This window comes from Bos grunniens, chromosome 6, assembly GCF_055505025.1.
Source record: "Bos grunniens cultivar Pamir isolate PY7600 chromosome 6, Bosgru_T2T1.0, whole genome shotgun sequence".
Taxonomy (NCBI): Eukaryota; Metazoa; Chordata; class Mammalia; order Artiodactyla; family Bovidae; genus Bos; species Bos grunniens.
In genome coordinates this window covers 15,096,598-15,116,921 of record NC_141170.1, presented here as the reverse complement: position 1 = coordinate 15,116,921, position 20,324 = coordinate 15,096,598, and the positions used below count along the sequence as shown (strand labels likewise).

At 46.6% G+C, this 20,324-nt stretch overlaps 1 protein-coding gene and 1 pseudogene across 1 annotated transcript in view; one reads left to right on the top strand and one right to left on the bottom strand.

Moving 5' to 3' along the window:
• Positions 1–5,279: 5,279 nt before the first annotated feature.
• Positions 5,280–8,610, top strand: LOC147370321 (sugar phosphate exchanger 3 pseudogene; annotated as a pseudogene).
• A 6,975-nt stretch (positions 8,611–15,585) lies between these two features.
• LOC147370320 (epididymis-specific alpha-mannosidase-like) overlaps positions 15,586–20,324 on the bottom strand; it is a 36,601-nt gene continuing 31,862 nt past the window's right edge. Inside the window, 3 exon segments of the mRNA XM_086407315.1 lie at positions 15,586–15,769; positions 17,167–17,287; positions 19,075–19,187. Coding sequence (XP_086263441.1) covers positions 15,672–15,769; positions 17,167–17,287; positions 19,075–19,187 — 332 coding nt within the window. The 3' untranslated portion in view covers positions 15,586–15,671.

The following is a 20,324-nucleotide window of genomic DNA, read 5'->3' as shown; positions in this document are numbered from 1 at the left end:
GCTCTTATAAATGAATATAATGAAAATGAGGTGAGGCTGCAAACTTGCTTTTATTCCATTGTAAACTGACCAATAGAACTGGTTCTCAGCCTTGGCACATCGCCTGAGGAATTTTTTTTTAAGTCTTTGCCCACAGGGTCCATCCCAGAGAATCTGGTTTAACTGGTCTGGGATTAGACCTCAGCAGTGGTATTTTCAAAAAGTCCTAGATGATCCCAAAGGGCTTCCCTGGTGGCTCAGATGGTAAAAAGTCTGCCTGCAATGCAGGAGATGCAGGATAGATCCTGGGGTTAAGAAGATCCCCTGGAGAAGGAAACGGCAACCCACTCCAGTATTCTTGCTGGAAGAATCCCATGGATGGAGGAGCCTGACAGGCTACAGTCCATGGGGTCACAGTCAGACATGACTGAATGACTAAATATAGCACACACATGTATTTTCAAACTGTAGCCAGCATTGAGAATACTGCTTTAATATAATAGTTAATTCTGAAAACTTTGGGGCACTCGGGTTCTAGGCACAGGTCTTATTTTAGAAGTAAAACACTAACCAAATTCCAACCCTATTTAATATGATGAGTTGAATTCTTATGTCAGTCACACAGACGTGTCTGCTTCCTCTCCTAACAAATAAATGGGCCCAACATTTGAGTTACTGGAGCATTTAGCTCTCGTCAACTCCTGGGTGGTGACTAGTTAAGACATAATCAGTCATCAGAAAAATTGTAAAAGTATTTTGGCTTTTTGGTAAACTGCTTACCACAAGGTCAGTCAGAATATAGTATCTCTGAGTTTTGCTCTAGTTGGCTTTCTATCAGCATCTGAATTGTCATCAAAATAAACCTGACTTAAGCCCATGAATGGTTTCCTCTGTCCCTGCACCACAATACAACAGATGGGAGAGATTACAGCAGGAGAAACCTCTACAGACTGCAGGTCTTGTGATCAGACACACAAAACAGCATGGCTTTCCCTTTTTGGCACAGATCATAACTATTATTTTAAGCAACTGAATACAAATATAGTGTTTGGTTTGAAACCTTATTGTGTAACTGACATGAAAGAGACCTTTACCATTCTTTTATGTCACACAAGTCATTCTTTCCGAGTTGCATGTCTAGCAGAGTGTCTGGAAGTCCCCCATGGGGAAAAAGGGGAACTAGCAGAAGGGAGGGTGCAGGAGGTCTGTCTGGGACGTTGTTGTTGGAACCACATCCACCCCCAACCCAAATAGAACTTCAAAGCTGAATCATCTCCTTCCTGGGGTGGGTGTTTCCGCACTTCCATCCGGCCTTTCCCCTCACAGTCAATACCAAGCTATGGCAATAAATTGGGAGTTTACATAGGTAGAGAAAGGACAGACTTCACTGTGCTTTGAAATGGTGACAGAGAAAATTTTGTTTGTCCTTTAGAAGTTTCACTCTGAGGATGCACCTAAGAGTACATTGTCCTTTATCCTGCCTTATTCAGGACTTTAAGGATGTGAATTACTCTGTCCACTTTACTCTGTTTTAGCTTCACTAAGGGGGCATCTTACTCTTGCCTGGAAAATCCCATGGATGGAGGAGCCTGGTGGGCTGCCGTCTATGGGGTCGCACAGAGTCAGACACGACTGAAGCGACTTAGCAGCAGCAGTAGCAGCAGCAAGGGGGCATCTTGAAGAAGTCAAATGACCCCAAGGAATGAAAAAGGACTAAATAATGGAGGAGATAGAAGGAGAGAGGAAAGTGGAAGACAGAGAAGGGAGACCAGAAAGAAGAGACCCCCTTATGCCCATGGGAATTAGATTCCATATGGGTTGATAAATGTCTTGAAAGGCAAAGTAAATAACTGTTTTTACTGTTCTTTAGAAATTGTACGTGTACTTGAAGGGATAACGTTATTTATTTTTTTCCCTAGGAGTGGATCGTAGCTTCCTGACTTCTCACATATTAAGGAGAGGGGTAAGGGGGCACCCAGCAAGTCTGAGGGATTATGACAATTTGAAATCTGGTCCACATAAGGTCAGAAGCGAAAGGAAGGTCCTACACAAGAGAGTGAGACAGGATGTTCTGGACCTTGGCCAAAGCTAGGTGCATGCAGTTCAGAATCTGATACAGAGCAGGGCAACCATAGAGAAGATGTAAATATTTACCATGACCTAGAAGTTCACCCTAACATGATTTAAATATGAAGAGTTCCATCAGTGAAGATATAGCTTAACCTCCTGGCCATCACTTGCATGCATAGTTGCAATTACAGTGATTTTTAATTTTTTCACTTACCATATTTTTTTATGTTTTACAGTTTCAACTTATTATATCTTTCTTATTCTTTCCTTTCACTATTTGAAATGAAGCAATGAATGAACAACTTTATGCAAGTATCATTTGCTATTTATCGTTAGATTGATTATCCACTCTAAATTCATCCATTACCCAGAACAGCAAAAAAAATTTTCCCCTGTGGGAAGATGCCTTCTAATTTAACTACATGTATTCTTCCAACCAGTCTGAATGGAGAATCATATGTATCTTTTTAACCTCCATTTCAACTAGGCTATAATTGCTTGATTTAATGTTGGTAATTTAATGGCACCAAGGGCTTCCCAGGTGGCGCTAGTGGTAAAGAACCTGCCTACCAGTTCTGGAGACCCAGGTTTGATCCCTGGGTTGGGAAGGTCCCCTGGAGAAGGAAATGGCTACCCACTCAGCACTCTTGCCTAGAAAATCCCATGGATAGAGGAGCCTGGTAGGCTGCAGTCCATGGGGTCGCTAAGAGTCAGACACGACTGAACGACTTCCCTTTCACTTTTCACTTTCATGCATTGGAGAAGGAAATGGCAACCCACTCCAGTGTTCTTTGGAGAATCCCAGGGATGGAGGAGCCTGGTAGGCTGCCATCTATGGGGTCGCACAGAGTCGGACACGACTAAAGCAACTTAGCAGCAGCAGCAGCAGCCAGTATTCTTGTCTGGAGAATCCCAGGGACAGAGTAGCCTGGTGGATTACAGTCCATTAGGTCGCAAAGAGACAGACATGACTGATCGATTTAGCAGGCACCACAGAGTAAAGATGTAAATTACCCAAAGAGGAATTCTTAAACTGCAGGCTTTCCAGAGTTCAAGTCTAAGAGTTGTAATTTAATAGCTTTATGACCTGAAAGATAAGAATTATCATTAAATGCAGCTGGGATTTATTGACATTTCTTTAAGAACAAGAATTTTCAAGAACGTTTCAAATTCTGAAGTTCAAGAATAGCTGGGTAGTCCAGCTCTGTAATTTCTATAATCCCCAGCAGGTGGCAGTATTGCTTTCTGTTATCATCCCAGAGAAGCCAGAAGAACCTGGAATTCAGAGCACAGGAGGATGGGTTAACCTTGGACAGAAATTTTCAAATTAAGGAATTAAGATTTTTCTTTTCACTAACCAAAAAGAACCCACATTTCTGTCCACCTGGGAAGCCCCAAATACAGAGAGTGTACAGGACCAAATTGAATTCTTGATTTGAATCTGATTTGGCTCTATTGAACTCGTCACTTCTCTGAACCTCTGTATTTATTTTAATTTATTTAAGAAACCTTACCGACATTACTGATAAGACAACTAATAAGAAATAGAAGTAAATGGAAACCCACTCCAGTACTCTTGTCTAGAAAATTCCAGAGATGGAGGAGCCTGGTAAGCTACAGTCCAAGGGGTCACAAAGAGTCAGACACGACTGACCAACTTCACTTCACTTCTTCAAGAAATAGAAAAGAATCACAACTAGACAGACTGTAGACATACTACATGCTCTGTATGGTCTCCCAAAGTTCAAGAAATAAATGATATTGTCTGCTGCACTGAAAGATCTTGTGGATTGGCAGAACCGAGGCACTAAATTCTAAGGAACTTGCTCCAATGCTCTGCTCCACTAAAGAAGCACTGAGATCCCTTGAGCCATCAACTTGCCTCTGCATCATAATTTCCTAGTCCCCAGTCTGTAAAATCCAAGTTTATGCCTTGTGAAATTGTGGCTGATATCTGGCAAGGATTGCTCATTCAGCCTTTCCTTCAATAAACATTAAGCCCCTAACAAGTTGGGGAGAGTTTGTTCCTAATATGCCTACATTCCTTTGGTTCAAAACTCTCTGTTTTTCTTCTTCCCTCTTTGGCTTCTTTGGGTTATTTTATATCTTATGTTGACTCCCTTGGAGGTGAGATTACTGACTTCCACTTCAATATGTGTGTGTGCGGGTGTGTGTGTGCGGGTGTGGGTGTGTGTGTGCGGGTGTGCGTGTGTGCATGTGCACACACCCACTAAGTCAGTTAGGTTGTGTCTGACTCTTTGTGACCCCATGGACTGTAGCCTACCAGGTTCCTCTGTTCATGGCGTTTTTCAAGCAAGAGTACTGGAGTGGGTTGCCATGCCCTCCTCCAGGGGATCTTCCCAACCCAGGGGTCAAACCCACATCTCTTTATGTCTCTGCATTGCAGGCAAATTCTTTACCACTAGGGTAACCTGGGAAGGCCTCCACCTCAATGTAGTCCCCCATTTTTCCTTAAACTTCTCTTCTACTTTCTTCCCTGACCTCTCCCATCATATACAGTATATTTATTTTGTTGTTGCCACAGTAAATAATCAAGGACAGATGTAATTTTTAATTATTGGAAGGGATGGGTTTAGGAAGCAGAAATTTTAAACCTCTGAGTGTATTAGTTATCTATTGCTGAGTGACACATCACCCCAAAATGTAGTGATTTACAACAAAGTAGCTATTATCTAACAATTTCTATGGGTCATGAACCTCACCTTGACTTAGCTGGGCCCTCTCTTTGGGGGTTCTCATGGCTGCAGTAAACATGTTCGGTCATCTCCAGTCTCCACCAGGGGAGGGTCTGTTTCAGGCTCACTCATGTTGGGGTTGGTAGTTTTCAGTCCATCACAGGTCATTGTGTGAAGGCCTCAGCTCCTCGCTGGCTGTTGGCTGGAGATCACCCTCAGTTCCTTGCCATGCGGGCCTCTCTAGAGGGCAGTTCATACATTGGCAGTTGGTTTCCATTCAGAGCACAAGCAAGAAAGAGTGAGTGAGATGGAAGACACAGTCTCTTATAAGCTCATCTCAGAAGTGATATACCCATCACATTTTTGTTTTAGTTCTTTTCTTTAAAAAAAATGTTTATTTTTGTATATTTATTTATTTGACTGTCCTGGGTCTTACTTGTGGCATGTGGGATCGTCAATCTTCTCTTTGGTATTTTAAAGCAGAAGCATTATATTAACTTTATTTCGCATATATCCACAGATGTTTGCGGACCAATGCCTGGTGGCTCAGATGGTAAAGAATCTGCCTGCAGTTCTGGAGACCTGGGTTCGATCCCTGAGTTGGGAAGATGCCCTGGAGGAGGGCGTGGCAACACACTCCAGTGTTCTGGCCTGAAGAATTCCATGGACAGAGCCTGGCAGGCTACAGTCCATGGGGTTGCAAAGAGTCAGACACAACTGAGTGGCTTTCACTTTTTCAAAGATGTTTGTACAACGTGCAGTGACCACTCTTGAAACTTATAGCACTTTTTCCCCCAGTGGCACAAAGAGAAAGGTAGTGACACACAGGTATCCCCACTGCAACACGTGTAACTCTGTGTTACATGTACCGTGTAACACACGTCACACATGCTATACATGTAACATTGTAGCTCTGGGTGGAGCCCTACAGAGGGAGGGTTGGGTTACCTGCACGGCAACCGCCCTGCTAAGTCACTAGGAAGATGATGGAGAGGCCAGGCTGGGAACTGTCGTGGGCAGAGGCCCCCAGTCACCACAATCAGATGACTTATTTGGAAAAAACCTGATTACGGAGGACCCAGAGCTGTTCGGTTTTTTCCCCACTGTAAGCTATTACGGTGGAATAAAACTTTGCTCTTTACCAAATCTTAGGCCAGTGTTCTACTTGCATGGTTCTTAAATACAAATTTTTGTTGTGGCTTGTGAGATCTAGTTCCACAATCAGGGACTGAACCCAGGCCCCCTGCATGGGGAGCTCAGAGCCTTAGCCGCTGGACCACCAGGCATGTCCCTACCCCTCCCTTTTGCTGTAGGCTGTATGTTGAAAGTGGGCCACTGGACCTGGCTCAGTCAAGCGGAGAGGACTGCACAAGGCTGTGAGGACCCAAGGGTGAGGTTCGCCAGGGCCATCTCAGAATTCGTGCTACATAGTGACTAAGAACATAGGAGATTAGGATTCTGATGGGACGCTTGAGAAATTGTTTTAAGACAGAAATTTGCTTATTTCTGGGCTTCCCTGGTAGCTCAGCTGGTAAAGAATCTGCCTGCAATGCAGGAGACCCTGGTTCGATTCCTGGGTCCAGAAGATCCCCTGGAGAAGGGATAGGCTACCCACTTCAGTACTCTTGGGCTTCTCTGGTGGCCCAGATAGTCAAGAATCTGTCTGCAATGCAGGATACCTGGGTTCAATCCTTGGGTTGGGAAGACCCCCTGGAGGAGGGCACGGCAACCCACTTTAGTATTCTTGCCTGGAGAATCCCCATGGACAGAGAAGCCTGGCAGACCACAGTCCATGGGGTATCTGAAGGTAAAGTTCGCTGGGGCCATCTTAGAATTCTGCCTGGTGCCTAGCACATGCTATATGATGACTAAGAATAAAGGAAATTAGGGGAAACCCTGGCATGGCGGCCCAGGTGAGGTGGCGGGCAGGAGCCAAGGGGTTGCAGGCAAGGCTGACCCAGTGGAGCAAGCAGAGCAGCTGGCCAGAGCGCGATTACTACTCCAGATCTCTGGTGCATAAGCGGCCAAAGAAGAAATGATATAAACCATCCATTGTCCAGACTTTAAAGTCACGGTGAGAAGGAAGGTCAGGAGGCACACGGCCTGGCCAAGTATTTTTCAGAGAGGAACTGTGCTCTCCCAGTTCAGCCATCACCACGTGGTCACATCCCTGCTCACCTTCTTCAGTTACTCCATTGCTCCACGCATGGAGAAAAACATTAGCAAGGTCAAAGTCAGTATCTCTAAGCAGTGGACCCCAGGTGCTTTTAACAAGTCCGTTGAACTGCCTGTGGAGATCTGGAGCAGCAGCCACATGTTTCCCAGTGCAGAGAAAGTACTCGGAACGCTGGACACCATTTTCCTCTTCTCCTGTGCTGTGGGCCTTCTCATCAGCGGTATCTCGCCGATCGGCTAAATTTGCGATGGGTTCTATCTTGTGGCATGTGCTTTTCCGCATTAGTGGTGTTCATCTTTGGCACTCTCATGGAACAGCTGCATTTCTACAAGGGGCTGTGCTGCAGCCCGGGGATTGTTGAATGGCCTGCTGCCATCCACCGGCTGGCCCCGCGTGGTTTTTGTTACTGGCAACTTGTTTGGGAAAGCTGGAGTTGTTTTTGGTCTCTGGAGTGCCGGTGCCTCAGTGGGCAATATTTTGGGAGCATGTCGAGCTTCTTCCGTTCTGCAGTATGGTTATGAGTACGTCTTCCTGGTGATGCTAGCTGTGCAGTTTGCTGGTGGGACCATCATCTTCTTTGGACTCTTGGTGTCACCAGAAGAAATCGGTCTCTCAGATATCGAGACAGAAGAAAATTTTGAAGAAGACTCACACAGGCCCTGAATTAATGGTGCTGAAAATGAAGAAGAAGCTGAGCCTAATTATTCAATCCAAGAAGGCAATACTGTGACCCAAGTCAAGGCAATAAGCTTCTACCAGGCTTGTGGCCTTCCCGGAATTATAGCATATTCACTGGCCTATCGGTGCTTGAAAGTAAAAGTCGCTCAGTTGTGTCCGACTCTCTGGGACCCCATGGACTAATTCTGCAGGCCAGAACACTGGAGTGGGTAGCCGTTCTCCAGGGGATCTTCCCAAACCAAGGGCTTGAACCCAGGTCTCCCACATTGCAGGCAGATTCTTTACCAGCTGAGCCACCAGAGAAGCCCAAGAATACTAGAGTGGGTAGCCTATCCCTTCTCCAGGGGATCTTCCTGACCCAGAAATCGAACCGTGGTTTCCTGCATTGCAGGCAGATTCTTTACCAGCTTAGCTACCAGAGAAGCCCTTGAAGTTAGTGAAGTACTCCTTCTTCTTCTGATTGCCCTTTTATCTGAGTATCAACTTCAAATGGAAGGAGGCTGAAGCTGACCAGCTGTCCATTTGGTATGATATCAGAGGAATTATAGGTGGAATGCTGCAAGGCTTCATCTCCGACAGGAAAGAAGTTACAGGAAAAAGCATCGGTGTTAGCTCTCAGTCTGCTTCTGTCCATCAGGTCCCTTGTTGGATACAGTCATTCTCCAAATGATAAGTCCATCAATGCACTTCTGATGGCTGTCATAGGATTTTTTTTATTGGTGGAACTTCTAATATGATTAGCTCAGCTATTTCTGTGAACCTTGGTCGTCAGGAGCTGATCCAAGGGAGCAATGAGGCTTTGGCAACCGTCACTGGGATGGTTGATGGAACCAGGGGCATTGGAACTGCCATGGGCCAGTATCTTTGATCCGGGACAACCTAGGGTGGATGTGGGTTTTCTACTTTTTCATTATTATGACAAGTTGCACAATCCTGTTTATTTCACCATGAATAGTGAAGGAAACATGCTCTGTTATGCAAAGACAACAAGCTCACATTTTAAGTGAGTGACCAGTACCCACAAAAGAACAAGAATAATCAAGAGACACATCAGGACTATTATTTCTTTTAATTCGCCCTATTTTGGGTTTGTCTTAAGAACTCCAACATAACCTCAGATTGTTGAGCCTCTTTCAGCAGAGTCAGCCCCTGGAGATGCTGACCAGAGTGAAGGCTGGGTTGTTGTTAACGATTTTTATTTATCACCATTGTTTCATGACTGTACCAAATGAAGGCCCTGTGAATCTGCCAGCAACTCTGTTGGCCTGTGGAGGTTCACCCCTTTAACTGTAAATGCTTTATTGGACTTGGGTTCTCCAGCCTGGAAAGCTTGTTCTCCAGCCTGGAAAGCTGAGTGGCCATGAGGCACTTGTGCCTGGTTTGTAGCAACGACACGCTCCATGAATAGAAAGGATCGTTGCATTTTGCTTCAGTCATGAGTTTACAGACAGTAGCTCATCTGTGAAGCATCAAATCCTGGTCCAGTGCTCCAGCTGGGTGCAGTGTAAGCCTGTCTTGGACAGAGAATCCCTTAGTTAAGCTCTGGTGGGAAAAATCACATTACGTGCTGAGTGGTTCGGTTACTCTCTGTCTGCTCTGAAGTCGTTCAGCTCTGGAAGCAGAAATATCTTCCAGTGATCCTTAACTCTTCTCCATCTTCATTCAGAATTACCTTCAACTCCTGGAAGTCTTTTGTCTTCCTGTCAAGGACCATGAGGTACCTCATTTGTAAACATTCCAGTATGTAATTTATAACGGAAGTACTCAACGCCAGGCTTGTTCTCTGGGAACTTTTTAGGATCCACTAGGAAGTCAGAGGCTCGATCTCTGTCATAACTGGGTTCCTTGCGTTACCTCAGCAGAAGACTAAAATCAGAGAAAAAGAAACCTTTTGGCCTTCTATGCATTAAGTATGTGACGTTGAATTACAGGGGATTACTAGGGCCTAAGAGGCATCTAGGTATCTATTTTTTAGAAGTCTGTAGAATACATGTCTTGAAAGCTGTGAATTCTATACTAATTATCAATATTTTAAGGTCATCCTCTATATATATTTTAAATATGGAAGTGAGCAGGTGAAAAATGTGCAATTTTTATGTCTGCCTAATTTACATGGAGTTGGGAAAAAATTTTCAATCTTTTGCTTTAATACTCTCAAATGTATGTTTATAAACTTGTTAATGTTATTGAATCAAGCAGATTTCCAATCAGTTAACTGCTCAATACTGACCAAAAGGAAAACTGTGAAACACAGAAAGGGAAAATAAACTGACTTTTATAACAAAAAAAAAAAAGAAAGAAAAGGAGATTAGGATTCTAATGGGACGTTTGAGAAATCGTATTAAGAGAGAAACCTGTATATTTCTATTTTTGTGTCCATATGTTGTGTATAAGTTGGTGCCTTTTAATAAGCTCTGTTCTGTTCTGTACTTGAAGCACCGTGTCTCACTTTTGCCTTTTCATGGGCTGTTCTCTGTATTTGAAGCACAATTCCTCCTCCTCCTTACTCAGCAAACTCTCATCTGTGAGTTTCAAAATTCATCTCAGTCATCTCTTCTTCTGTGACGTATTCCCTGAATTTCATTTTCAAGGAAAGCTAAGTGTTCTTTTGGTTTACTCCTATAGCATGGTAAACTCTATTGGAACTGCCGTTTACATTTGTCTGTCCTTCTGGGCTTTCAGTGCAGTAATAATGGCTTCTTCATCACTGTTCCCACTGTAAGTGCTTGACCTGTAACAGGAGCGCGATCAGTGTCAGAATAAAGAAAGAAGAAAGGAAACAGCTCATACTTTGGAAACGTATGGTTTCAGTTCAGCCTCTAATCAAAAGGCTTCTTAAAGAGTACAAAATGGAAATAAATGGAGAAGAGCAACAGAATATTTTTTGTTTAGTTGCTAAATCATGTTCTATTCTTTTTCAACACCATGGACTAGGCTCCTCTGTCCATGCGATTTCCCAGGCAAGAATACTGGAGGGGGTTGCCATTTCCTTCTCCAGGAGATCTTCCTGACCCAGGGATTGAAACCACTTCTCCAGCATTGGCAGGCAGATTCTTTACCACTGAGCCATCAGGAAAGCCAATTAGTCAATTACAAGATTTCTTATGTTAGATCATTGTTTTTCCTTGTAAATCCTCAGTCTACCTCTTGTAAAGGTAGGATGGTCAGGTGATCAGCTATGGACTTAGTTGGACTCTTAACTTTCTTCATGGGGGTAAACCTATCTTCTACCATTTAATTGATGATCAAGGCATACGGATCTGTCTTTAGTAACACCGAATCTCTTCAAGTTGTTAGATTTGATCTTAAGAATATCAACTTGAATTCTCTACTAAGTCTAAACAGTGGGTAAATAGTTCATTTTTTTTCCCCAAGTGTTCTACTTTTACTCTCCTTCCAAATAAGACCAAATATATCTTACAAACTTTAACTGGACCATTTGACCGTCACAGAATGACTTTTACTGAATACATTTAAGTTACACGGAATAGTTATCTGAGATGACACTCACTATTATATTAATTGTATTAATAGATAATGTTGTGAAGGACATAATCTCCTGTGGTCTCCCTTATGTTGATCCATAAAGAAATTTCTCTAAGTTGTTTTTACTAGAAAATACAGTATCTCTTGGGCAGCTGATTTATTTTAAACTCATCCCCTCTGTGGATCCTATAACCAATAATGTTTTTCCTCCTTTTCAGCTACCAGAAAGTTTTTAGAGACATACCTGTGGTTCGACTTTCAAAACTGCATAATTTATGAGTTGGATTTTTTTTATGTACTAACCTTTCAGTTAACTTTATTTTCCTATCCTTATTTCCCCTTCACTCAGATTTGCATATCTATTTAGCTTTTTCCCACTTGTGTATTTTTGTAAGTTTTTGCAAATTCTTTCTATAGTATCAAGACAGGGCTAAACTAAATAAAAATACAATTATCTTATTGGATATCATGGTTAATCCTAGAGCATGTGCACTTCAAAAGAAAGTGTATTCTGGGGATTTTTAAATGTAATGTCTGGAAAATATTTAGGTCTAACTGTTCTGTTGTATCATTTAGGATCTCTGTTGCCTTACTGATTTTCTGTCTAGAAGATCTGTCCATTGATGTGGGTGGGGTATAAAGGTCTCCTACTATTATTGTATTGCCATCAATTTCTCCCTTTATGTCTGTTAGTATTTGTTTTATGTATTTGGGTGCTCCTGTATTGGGTGCAATGGCAACCCACTCCAGTACTCTTGCCTGGAAAATCCCATGGATGGAGGAGCCTGGTAGGCTGCAGTCCATGGGGTCACAAAGAGTCAGACACGACTGAGCGACTTCCCTTTCACTTTTCACTTTCCTGCATTGGAGAAGGCAATGGCAACCCACTCCAGTGTTCTTGCCTGGAGAATCCCAGGGATGGGGGAGCCTGTTGGGCCGCCGTCTTTGGGGTTGCACAGAGTTGGACACAACTGAAGTGACTTAGCAGCAGCAGCAGCAGTATTGGGTGCACGTGTTGACAGGTATATGATTTCCTGGCCTTTTGGTTAGGATCAAATGTAGTATGGAGGCTTCACAGGTGGCACAGTGGTAAAGAACCTGCCTGCAGTGCAGGACACACATGTTCAATCCCTGGGTTGGGAAGATCCCCCGGAGTAGGAAATGGCAACCCATTCCAGTATTCTTGCCTAGAAAATTCCATGGACAGAGGAGCCTGGTGGGCCACAGTCCATGGGGTCACAAAGAGTCAGACACCACTGAGAAACTGGGTACACACACATGATTCCTGTGCCTGGATATCTGTTTTCTTCTTTAGGTTTGGGAAGCTTTCAGCCATAATTTCTTCAAATATATTTTTGACCCACTTTTCCTTCTATCTCTCTGGAATCCCTATTATGTGTAGATGGCATGCTTTGTAGTATCCCATAGATCTCTTATATTGCTTTCTTTTTTTTTTTTTTTACTTTCTGTATACTGTTCTGATTGGGTGATTTCCATTGTTATCTTCTAGATCACTTATTTGCTTTTCTGCATTATTCAATCTGCTAATCATTGCCTTTAGCACAGTTTTCATCTTGGCAAATGAGTTTTCTAAGTTTTCTTGGCTCCTCTTTAAAGTTTTTAATTCATTTTTATAGTAATCTTCATTTCTACTGATAGCCTGTCTGAATTCCTTCAGTATTTTCATTATCTCCTTTTTGAACTTGGTGTCTATCAAACAGAAGCAGTCTGTTTTATTATTTATTCTTTTGGTGAGGGGGTTCTTTTGATCTTTTAACTGGAAAGAGTCCCTCTGCTTCTTCATTTTACTTGTGTTTCTCTTACTCTGTGAATTTAAGAGAAACGATTGTCTCCTGCGGGCTTGAAAGGCTATTTTTATGCAGCAGTGCCCCTGTGTAGCCCGTGTGGGTTTAATGTTTTTGGTGCAAGGGCTGTTTCTAGAGTGGATGCCTGTGCCTCTTTCCTCAGTGTGTCCTAACCGCTATCCCCTAGATAGAAGGTGTGACTAGTGTTGTGATGACCAGAGTCTGCACTGGATGTCGAGTGGGGGCTCCTCTTTGCTCTGTGGTTGTCACAGTCCTGTCAAGGGCAGGATCTGCTTCCTAGCTGATGGAGTAGAGGTTCCCAGATCCATTTCTGGGTTGTGGCATGAGGTAGGCAGAATTGGAATGCTCCTGGATGTGAGAGTTGGACCATAAAGAAGGCTGAGCACCAAAGAACTGATGCTTTCTAACTGTGGTGCTGGAAAAGACTCTCAAGAGTCCCTTGGACTGGAAGGAGATCAAACTAGCCAACCCTAAAGGAAATCAACCCTGAGTATTCATTGGAAGGACTGATGCTGAAGCTCCAAACCGTGGACCACCCACCTGATGCAAAGAGCTGACTCCTTGGAAAAGACCCTGATGCTGGGAAAGATTGAGGGCAGGAGAAGAAGGGGACGACAGAGGATGGGATGGTTGGATGGCATCATCAACACAAGGGACATGAGTTTGAGCAAGCTCTGGGAGATGGTGATGGACAGGGAAGCCTGGTGTGCTGCAGTCCATGGGGTTGCAGAGTTGGACACGACTCAGGAGAGGAGCCACTGCATATTCAGAGCTGTCCACTGGGGAACACACTTTGTGGTGTCACCTGTCACCCAGTGTGCAGTATTGCAAAATGTACTGTTCTTGGCACTGCACTTGGCCCTGCCTCAGCCATGGGAATGTCGGCAGTCAGCCCCGGTGTCCCTCAAGCAATCTTTTCACAAAACCACCAGTGCAGATGCACAGAAGTCGGGTCCCAGGTCCACAGTTGTGCACCTGGACCGGCCATGGGGGCTACGGAGGCAGCCCAGCCTTGCCTCCATGTACACGCACCCAAAAGCCCACGGATACCAAGACTGGATCCATCCCAGCCACAGCAGCGCCCATGTCTGCTCAGATATCTCGCAGACCCTGAGTTTACAAAGCCAGCAGCGGTGGTGTACATCCCTAGCCACAGGGAGAGATTTCAACCGTTTCTTAAGAACTGGGGCCCCTGGGGCTCAGCTATGGTTTCAACCCTGCTTCTGCATGTAGACAACCCACTGGTGCCTGTGCCCAGAGCCTGCCTAGGCAGCGGCTGGTGTTTACACTCTGAGAGTCCACTGAGGTGGTGCCCTGTTCGCTGAGAGTATCTGTGAGAGTGGGGAGAAAGAGGCTGCTATGGTGGGCCCCCTCCTCCCTTTATGTAGCACTTAACAATGGCACTTATCTACTAGGGCAGGCTTAGGTTTTTTCCATGAACAACCCTAATTGTGACAATAACACGCTCCAGCCCCTTGAGGCTGTTTCCACGCAGCCAACCCCAGCCCTCTCCTTCTCTTCTAAATCCCCATGCTTCAGCACCCATTCCCCGCCTGTACAGCAGACGTGTGTCTCAGGCTGGGGTGCACGGAGTGGTGATGGGACAGTGAGCAGTCACACCCATTCTCTCCTCCCACAGCCCCAGCAAGTGCAAATCTATCTTCAACCTGTGTGGATTTGTCTATTCTAGACATTTTATGTAAATAGGGAAGTACAGTATGTGGCATCTGTATCTACCTTTGTTTGTAGTTGTTTAGCTGCGATGTCGTGTCCGACTCTTTGCAACACTATCCATGGGATTCTCCAGGCAAAAATACTGGAGTGGGTTGCCATTCCCTTCTGCAGGGGATCTTCCTGGCCCAGGGATCCAACCTGCATCTGCTGCATTGGCAGGTAGATTCTCTACCACTGACCACCAGGGAAGCGCTGCCTTCCTTGGCTAAGTATAATCTTTGGGATGTTCTACATCCTTTTCTATGGCAGAGTAATAGTCCATTCTGAGGATACGCATGCTTTGTACATCCAGGTACCCAAGTGCGGATGCACACTTGGGTTGTGTCCACTTTTGATCACTGTGAATCAATCCTTCAATCCTTTCAATCCTTCAGGCACACCTCGGAGTAGAAGTTACCCTTTTCTTGTTGTTAATAATCCTTATATTGGATGTCCCCTGTTTCACCTGCTGTGGGTTTTTCCTTTCATCACTCAGTGCCTTGAGCTGGGAGGCCCTCCTGCTCGGCAGGTGTGCCCCTGGGGCACAGGGGGAGTCTGGAGTTAGACTCACAGTTTGGCTTCAAATACCAGGTTCAGGGCTGCAGCTCCCTGCCCTGAATGGTGTGTACAGTCTCCCTTCTGCAGGGCTGTCACCAGTCTGAGACGAGCCTGTGAAGGCGCCCAGCACACAGAAAGGCCACTGTTAAGCCTGGAGCCTGGTGAGATCTGGCAGGACCTGCAGGCAGATGCATTTTGGTATCAATGTGGGTATCCCCTCTGTCTTTAAGAGCATCTTCTATCTTTGACTTTTGCAAATGAAGGAGGAAGTATGAGCTTGTGAGAAGCACCATCCATGGGAGGAGAGGAGAGAGAGGACTGGTTCTAGCAGGCAAGGCAAGAAACAGGTCCTTATGCAATTTTTATTTAAGAAATCAGAACACCCCAATTCCATCCATTTCCTGCCCTTAGCCCACCAGACGGGCAGCTGTTCCCCTCATCTCTCCAGGCTGCTTTTCCGTGTCTTGGGCCCACAGAATCTGCCAGGGCTCACTGCTCTTGAAAGTGAATGAAGAACGTCCGGATCTCCTTTGGGTGGATGGCGATGTCGGGGCCTCTGCGGGGTGGCAAGGGACGGTGGGCGCCACCTGGGGGAGCAGAGGTGGTCTGTCACTCCCCTTTGGAGCTGCCTGCTTCCCCAGGTCACCACATCCCTGCAACCCCCTCAGAACACTCCTCCTGTCTGCATTCTTGTGGCTCCCTCTATGGTGGTGGTCTTCAGGTGCCCCCTTCCTGACCGGATGCCACTGCCCATGGGCCTCTTTCATTTATGGCATCCCCTGATGGCTCAGCCACAGTGAAGGCATGTACAGGTGGTCCTGGCCCTACTTGGCCTTGTATCCCCTGGGATGTGGCCTCAATGCCTAAGAGCTTTTTCACTGAGGCCATGAAGGGGCCCTGCCTTTTATCTCACTGGGCTCCCCTGAAGTCACACACTGGGGTCTGGCTTCACTCTTGGGATGGAACCTATTCATCTGTCCATTTTTCTACCCATTCATTTTTCTATCCATCCAATCATCCATCCATCCATTCTTGTCCATCCATCAAACCTCCTTCTATTCATCCATCCATCATGCAGCCATCTTCCTTCCTTCTATCCTTCCATTCATCCATCCACCTTCTAGCCATCTTTCCATCCATCCACCCTTCTGCCCATCCATCTAACCTCCAGCTATTTATCAATTTATCTTCTATCCTCTTTTCATCCTGCCTTCTGCCTATCCATCAATCATCCATCTTCCTTTCTTCCTTGCATCTTTCCATCCACCCATCATCCAAACATCTACCTGTCCAGCATCCATCTACTTCCCTTCCTTCCTTACATCTCCTTTTTTCTAACCAACTGTGCTTCCGTCTATCAGTGTATCACACGTCAACCAGATATCTACTCATGTACCCAGACTATTCTTTGTGTAGTAGACAAAGAGGAAATAAATGGGTCAGAGAAGAATGAGGAGGAAGGGAGAGCAGGGGAGATACCTACTACTTGGACCTGGGGGAGCTTGATTAGGAGCAGTCTGGGATGAAAGGGACAAGGACATGTCAGATGGTGTGATCGTCACAGGCAAAGACCGGGAGGCCAGAAACAGTCAATGATTTCCAAGAGCTAAGTGTGGAGTGTGCAGTGCACTGCACAGCATGGCAGACATCAGAGCCTCCTGGTGTGTGCTTGCAAGTCTGGAGCTCATCCAATCTATGGAGTGGGTGTGTGGCCTTGGAAACACACACACACACACACACACACACACACACACACACGCAGCCTCTGTTGAACCCTGGCAAGTAGACTGACCTGAAGCCTTCCTTAACTTGCTGCAGTAGATTCAGGGAGGCTGAGACCTGGAGAAGGAGGGCAGCCTGTCCAAGGTCACATGGGCCTTAGTGGGTAGAACTGGGATCTGAGCTAGGTCTGTTGAGCTCCTGACCCTGGCTAAGGATCAGGCTGGAAATCCCGGGCAAAGGCCAGAACCAGGGGCACACAAACCTCTGTGTTGGTGACCATCCTGTATCTTCCAGCTCCAGCGCTGCAGTGTGCCCACGTTCCAGGTCCCTGTGAGTGAGCACTCCTCCATGGACACCACGGAGCCCAGACTCCGCAGCACAGACTGCAGGACAGGAGCACAGGGAGGGGTGAGCACCCAGCCCCAGATCAGAGGACAAAACAGAGGCAGCAACAAAACCATGGCCCAGCGGACAGCATCCTCCTACATTTCATTGTCAGAGCAAATCCCCATGGACAGGATGAAAGTGAAAGTTGCTCAGTCCTGTCCGACTCTTTGCGACCCCATGGACTATACAGTCCATGGAATTCTCCAGGCCAGAATACTGGAGTGGGCAGCCTTTCCCTTCTCCAGGGGATCTTCCCAACCCAGGGATCGAACCTAGGTCCTGCATTGCAGGCAGATTATTTACCAGCTGAGCACCCAGGTATGGACAGGACAGACAGGATGGTCAGCAGGAGGAGCTGGTCTCCCCAGGTGCTGAGCTGGAGTAGCACACCAGGAGGGGGCAGGCACATGGAGCTGCTCCCAGCTGTGAGTCCCCTCCTCCCCGTGATGCTCAGGTGGAGCCCTGCCTTGCTCCAAGATGGCGTCAGTCATGTTATCCGCCCCCTTTCCCCATAATGCTCAGATCGTGCAGAGAGGGGAGGCAGGGGGTAGCTCCATCCCTGAGGAGGAAGGACAGTGCTGATTGGTAAGCTGGGGGCTCTTCTGCAGGAGCTTCCCAGAGAGGGTGGAAGGAGGAGGCGTGGAGGGCAAGGCGCTCTGTGCTGCCACCATGCCCCCTTCTGCATTTACGTCTGCTCCCGAGACTGGTGTCAGCTTGTGAGCAAGAGGTGACAAGGAGGAAGTAACGAAGCCAGTGCACTGCTGAAGCTGGGCAGGAAGATGAAGCTGACAGTGTTTCTGATGACAGCGGGCTGGGAATCGGTGAGGAAAGAGACCACTCCCCACCCTTATATTCATGGCTGTGAAAGGAGGGCATCGGGAAGACACCACAGGGAGGGCTCTAGGTTGGGTTGTTGGGATTCTCTCAGATTGCAAGTATCCCTGAAGCCAAAGCAACAAGAGAGAGATTTAGAGAAATTCTCCATGAGCAGGAGATGGGTAAAGAGCTCAGATCCCCCATGAAGAGGGCAAACTGGGGATAAAGGAGGGGTCTCCATACATCACAGGGGTGTGGGGGGGAGGATGTGGTTGGGCTGGAGATCAGCAGCCTCACTTGTAGTGTGGGTCAGAGGGTGATCCAGGGGTCAGGAGGGGAGGGAGGACACAGGCAGGAATCTGGGGGCACTGACATCCATCAGGGAGTCAGGCGCCGTATGCACCTTATCAGCTGAGAGCATCAGCATCCTTGTGGGGAAAGACCCTTACCTCTCCATTTACAGGTGAAGACATGGAGGCCCAGAGCCTGGGGTTGGGGGGTGGGGAGCAGGATACCAGGCAGAAATGCCCAGACTCACACCCTGGACTGAGTGACTCTGATCACCTACTCGATAATCTGTGTGAGAATCTGTTTTGTTTTCTGATCCCACAAATAACATCTGTGTTGTGTAAAAAGATTTACCACAAGAATAAAACAAGAAACGAACAAAATACAGGCATGTGATAAGAATCGAAAAGTCTAGAAGAACACGAGTCGGAGGGGGTGGGGTGCCCTCATGCACCCCAGAGATCAAATCTCATGGTTTTTTTTTTTTTCAAGACAACCATAAGGCATATTTTAGCCAAGGTGGCATCTGAGTCAGGATGGTCACACTTGGGGTTTGACTTGGGGTCACACACGTGAGCATCTGCTTGTGTGTCCTGACTCAGCGATCCGGGAGTGGGACGTGGGGTGGGGGTTCCTGACTCAGTGATCCGGGAGTCGGATGTGGGGTGGGGCAGGATACCTGCAGATTCACCATCACAGGCTGAGACAGGACAGGGTGCTGTCCCTTCTCATACAGGTGGTGGAGCCACAGCAGGACTCAGCAGAAGTCCACTTTGGCCTGTCCTTGATGGCCTTAGGGACAGAAGGAAGGTGGTGGTGAGGAACCCTGGTCTGTGCCTGGTACTTTACACACACCTCCCTTTCGCATCTTCAACCTCCCTTGGAAGCAGCCAACACAACCCCTACTTCACAGACAAGAAAACCAAGGCTCAGAGAGGGGTAGGTACTTGGTCTGCAACAAAAGAAGGAGTGAGGATTCCAATCAGATCCAGCCAATGTTAACGCTCCCCACCATGCACACAGGGGCCAATGCTGATGCCTAGCAAGTCTTGGCCTCATTCACTGTTGTGGTCCTCACTGGCCTGCCCTCCAACCTGCCAGTTCTCTGGTATAGTCTTTCTGCCTCTGCCCCAGTGAACAGTGGTGTGGCTTCTTGACTCTGAGGCCAACACAAAGTGATGTGTCATGTCCCACAGATGCTTTATCCTGTTCCTCTAATTGAGGAAGCCTGTGTTAGAAAACAGTCTCCATCTGCTCAGATCAGATCAGATCAGTCACTCAGTCGTGTCCGACTCTTTGCGACCCCATGAATCGAAGCACGCCAGGCCTCCCTGTCCATCACCAAGTCCCGGAGTTCACTGAGACTCACGTCCATCGAGTCAGCGATGCCATCCAGCCAGCTCATCCTCTGTCGTCCCCTTCTCCTCCTGCCCCCAATCCCTCCCAGCATCAGAGTCTTTTCCAATGAGCCAACTCTTCGCTGGTCCCTGGTAAACAAAGGAGTAGGGCCCTCCTGCTGGGCCCCACTGGACACATGGCATAGGGGTGAAACTACCTTATGCTGTTAGGGCCCTGAGAGTTTGGGCTCTTTGTTATTGCAGCAGAAGAGTTCATGGACTCTCTTTCCCTCTTCCTAATGCTGTGGTGAAGGACAGGAGCAACAGAAACAGGCGAAGACCTCTGGGTCCAGAACATGACAATGGTGACGATGATGGTGATGGTGGAGACGGTGATGCTGGTGATGCTGGCGATAATGAGGACCATGGCGATGATGGCGGTGATGACAACATGGGTTGTAAGAGTCTGGGAGAGCAGGAGGCCCTCTAGCCATCTGCTGCTGCTCCCCTCACTCGGTCACTTACTTTTCTCTAGGAAGAAGGACTTGCTTGCTTAGCCCAGGCTCATCTCTCCTCATCTTTGGTACAGGTT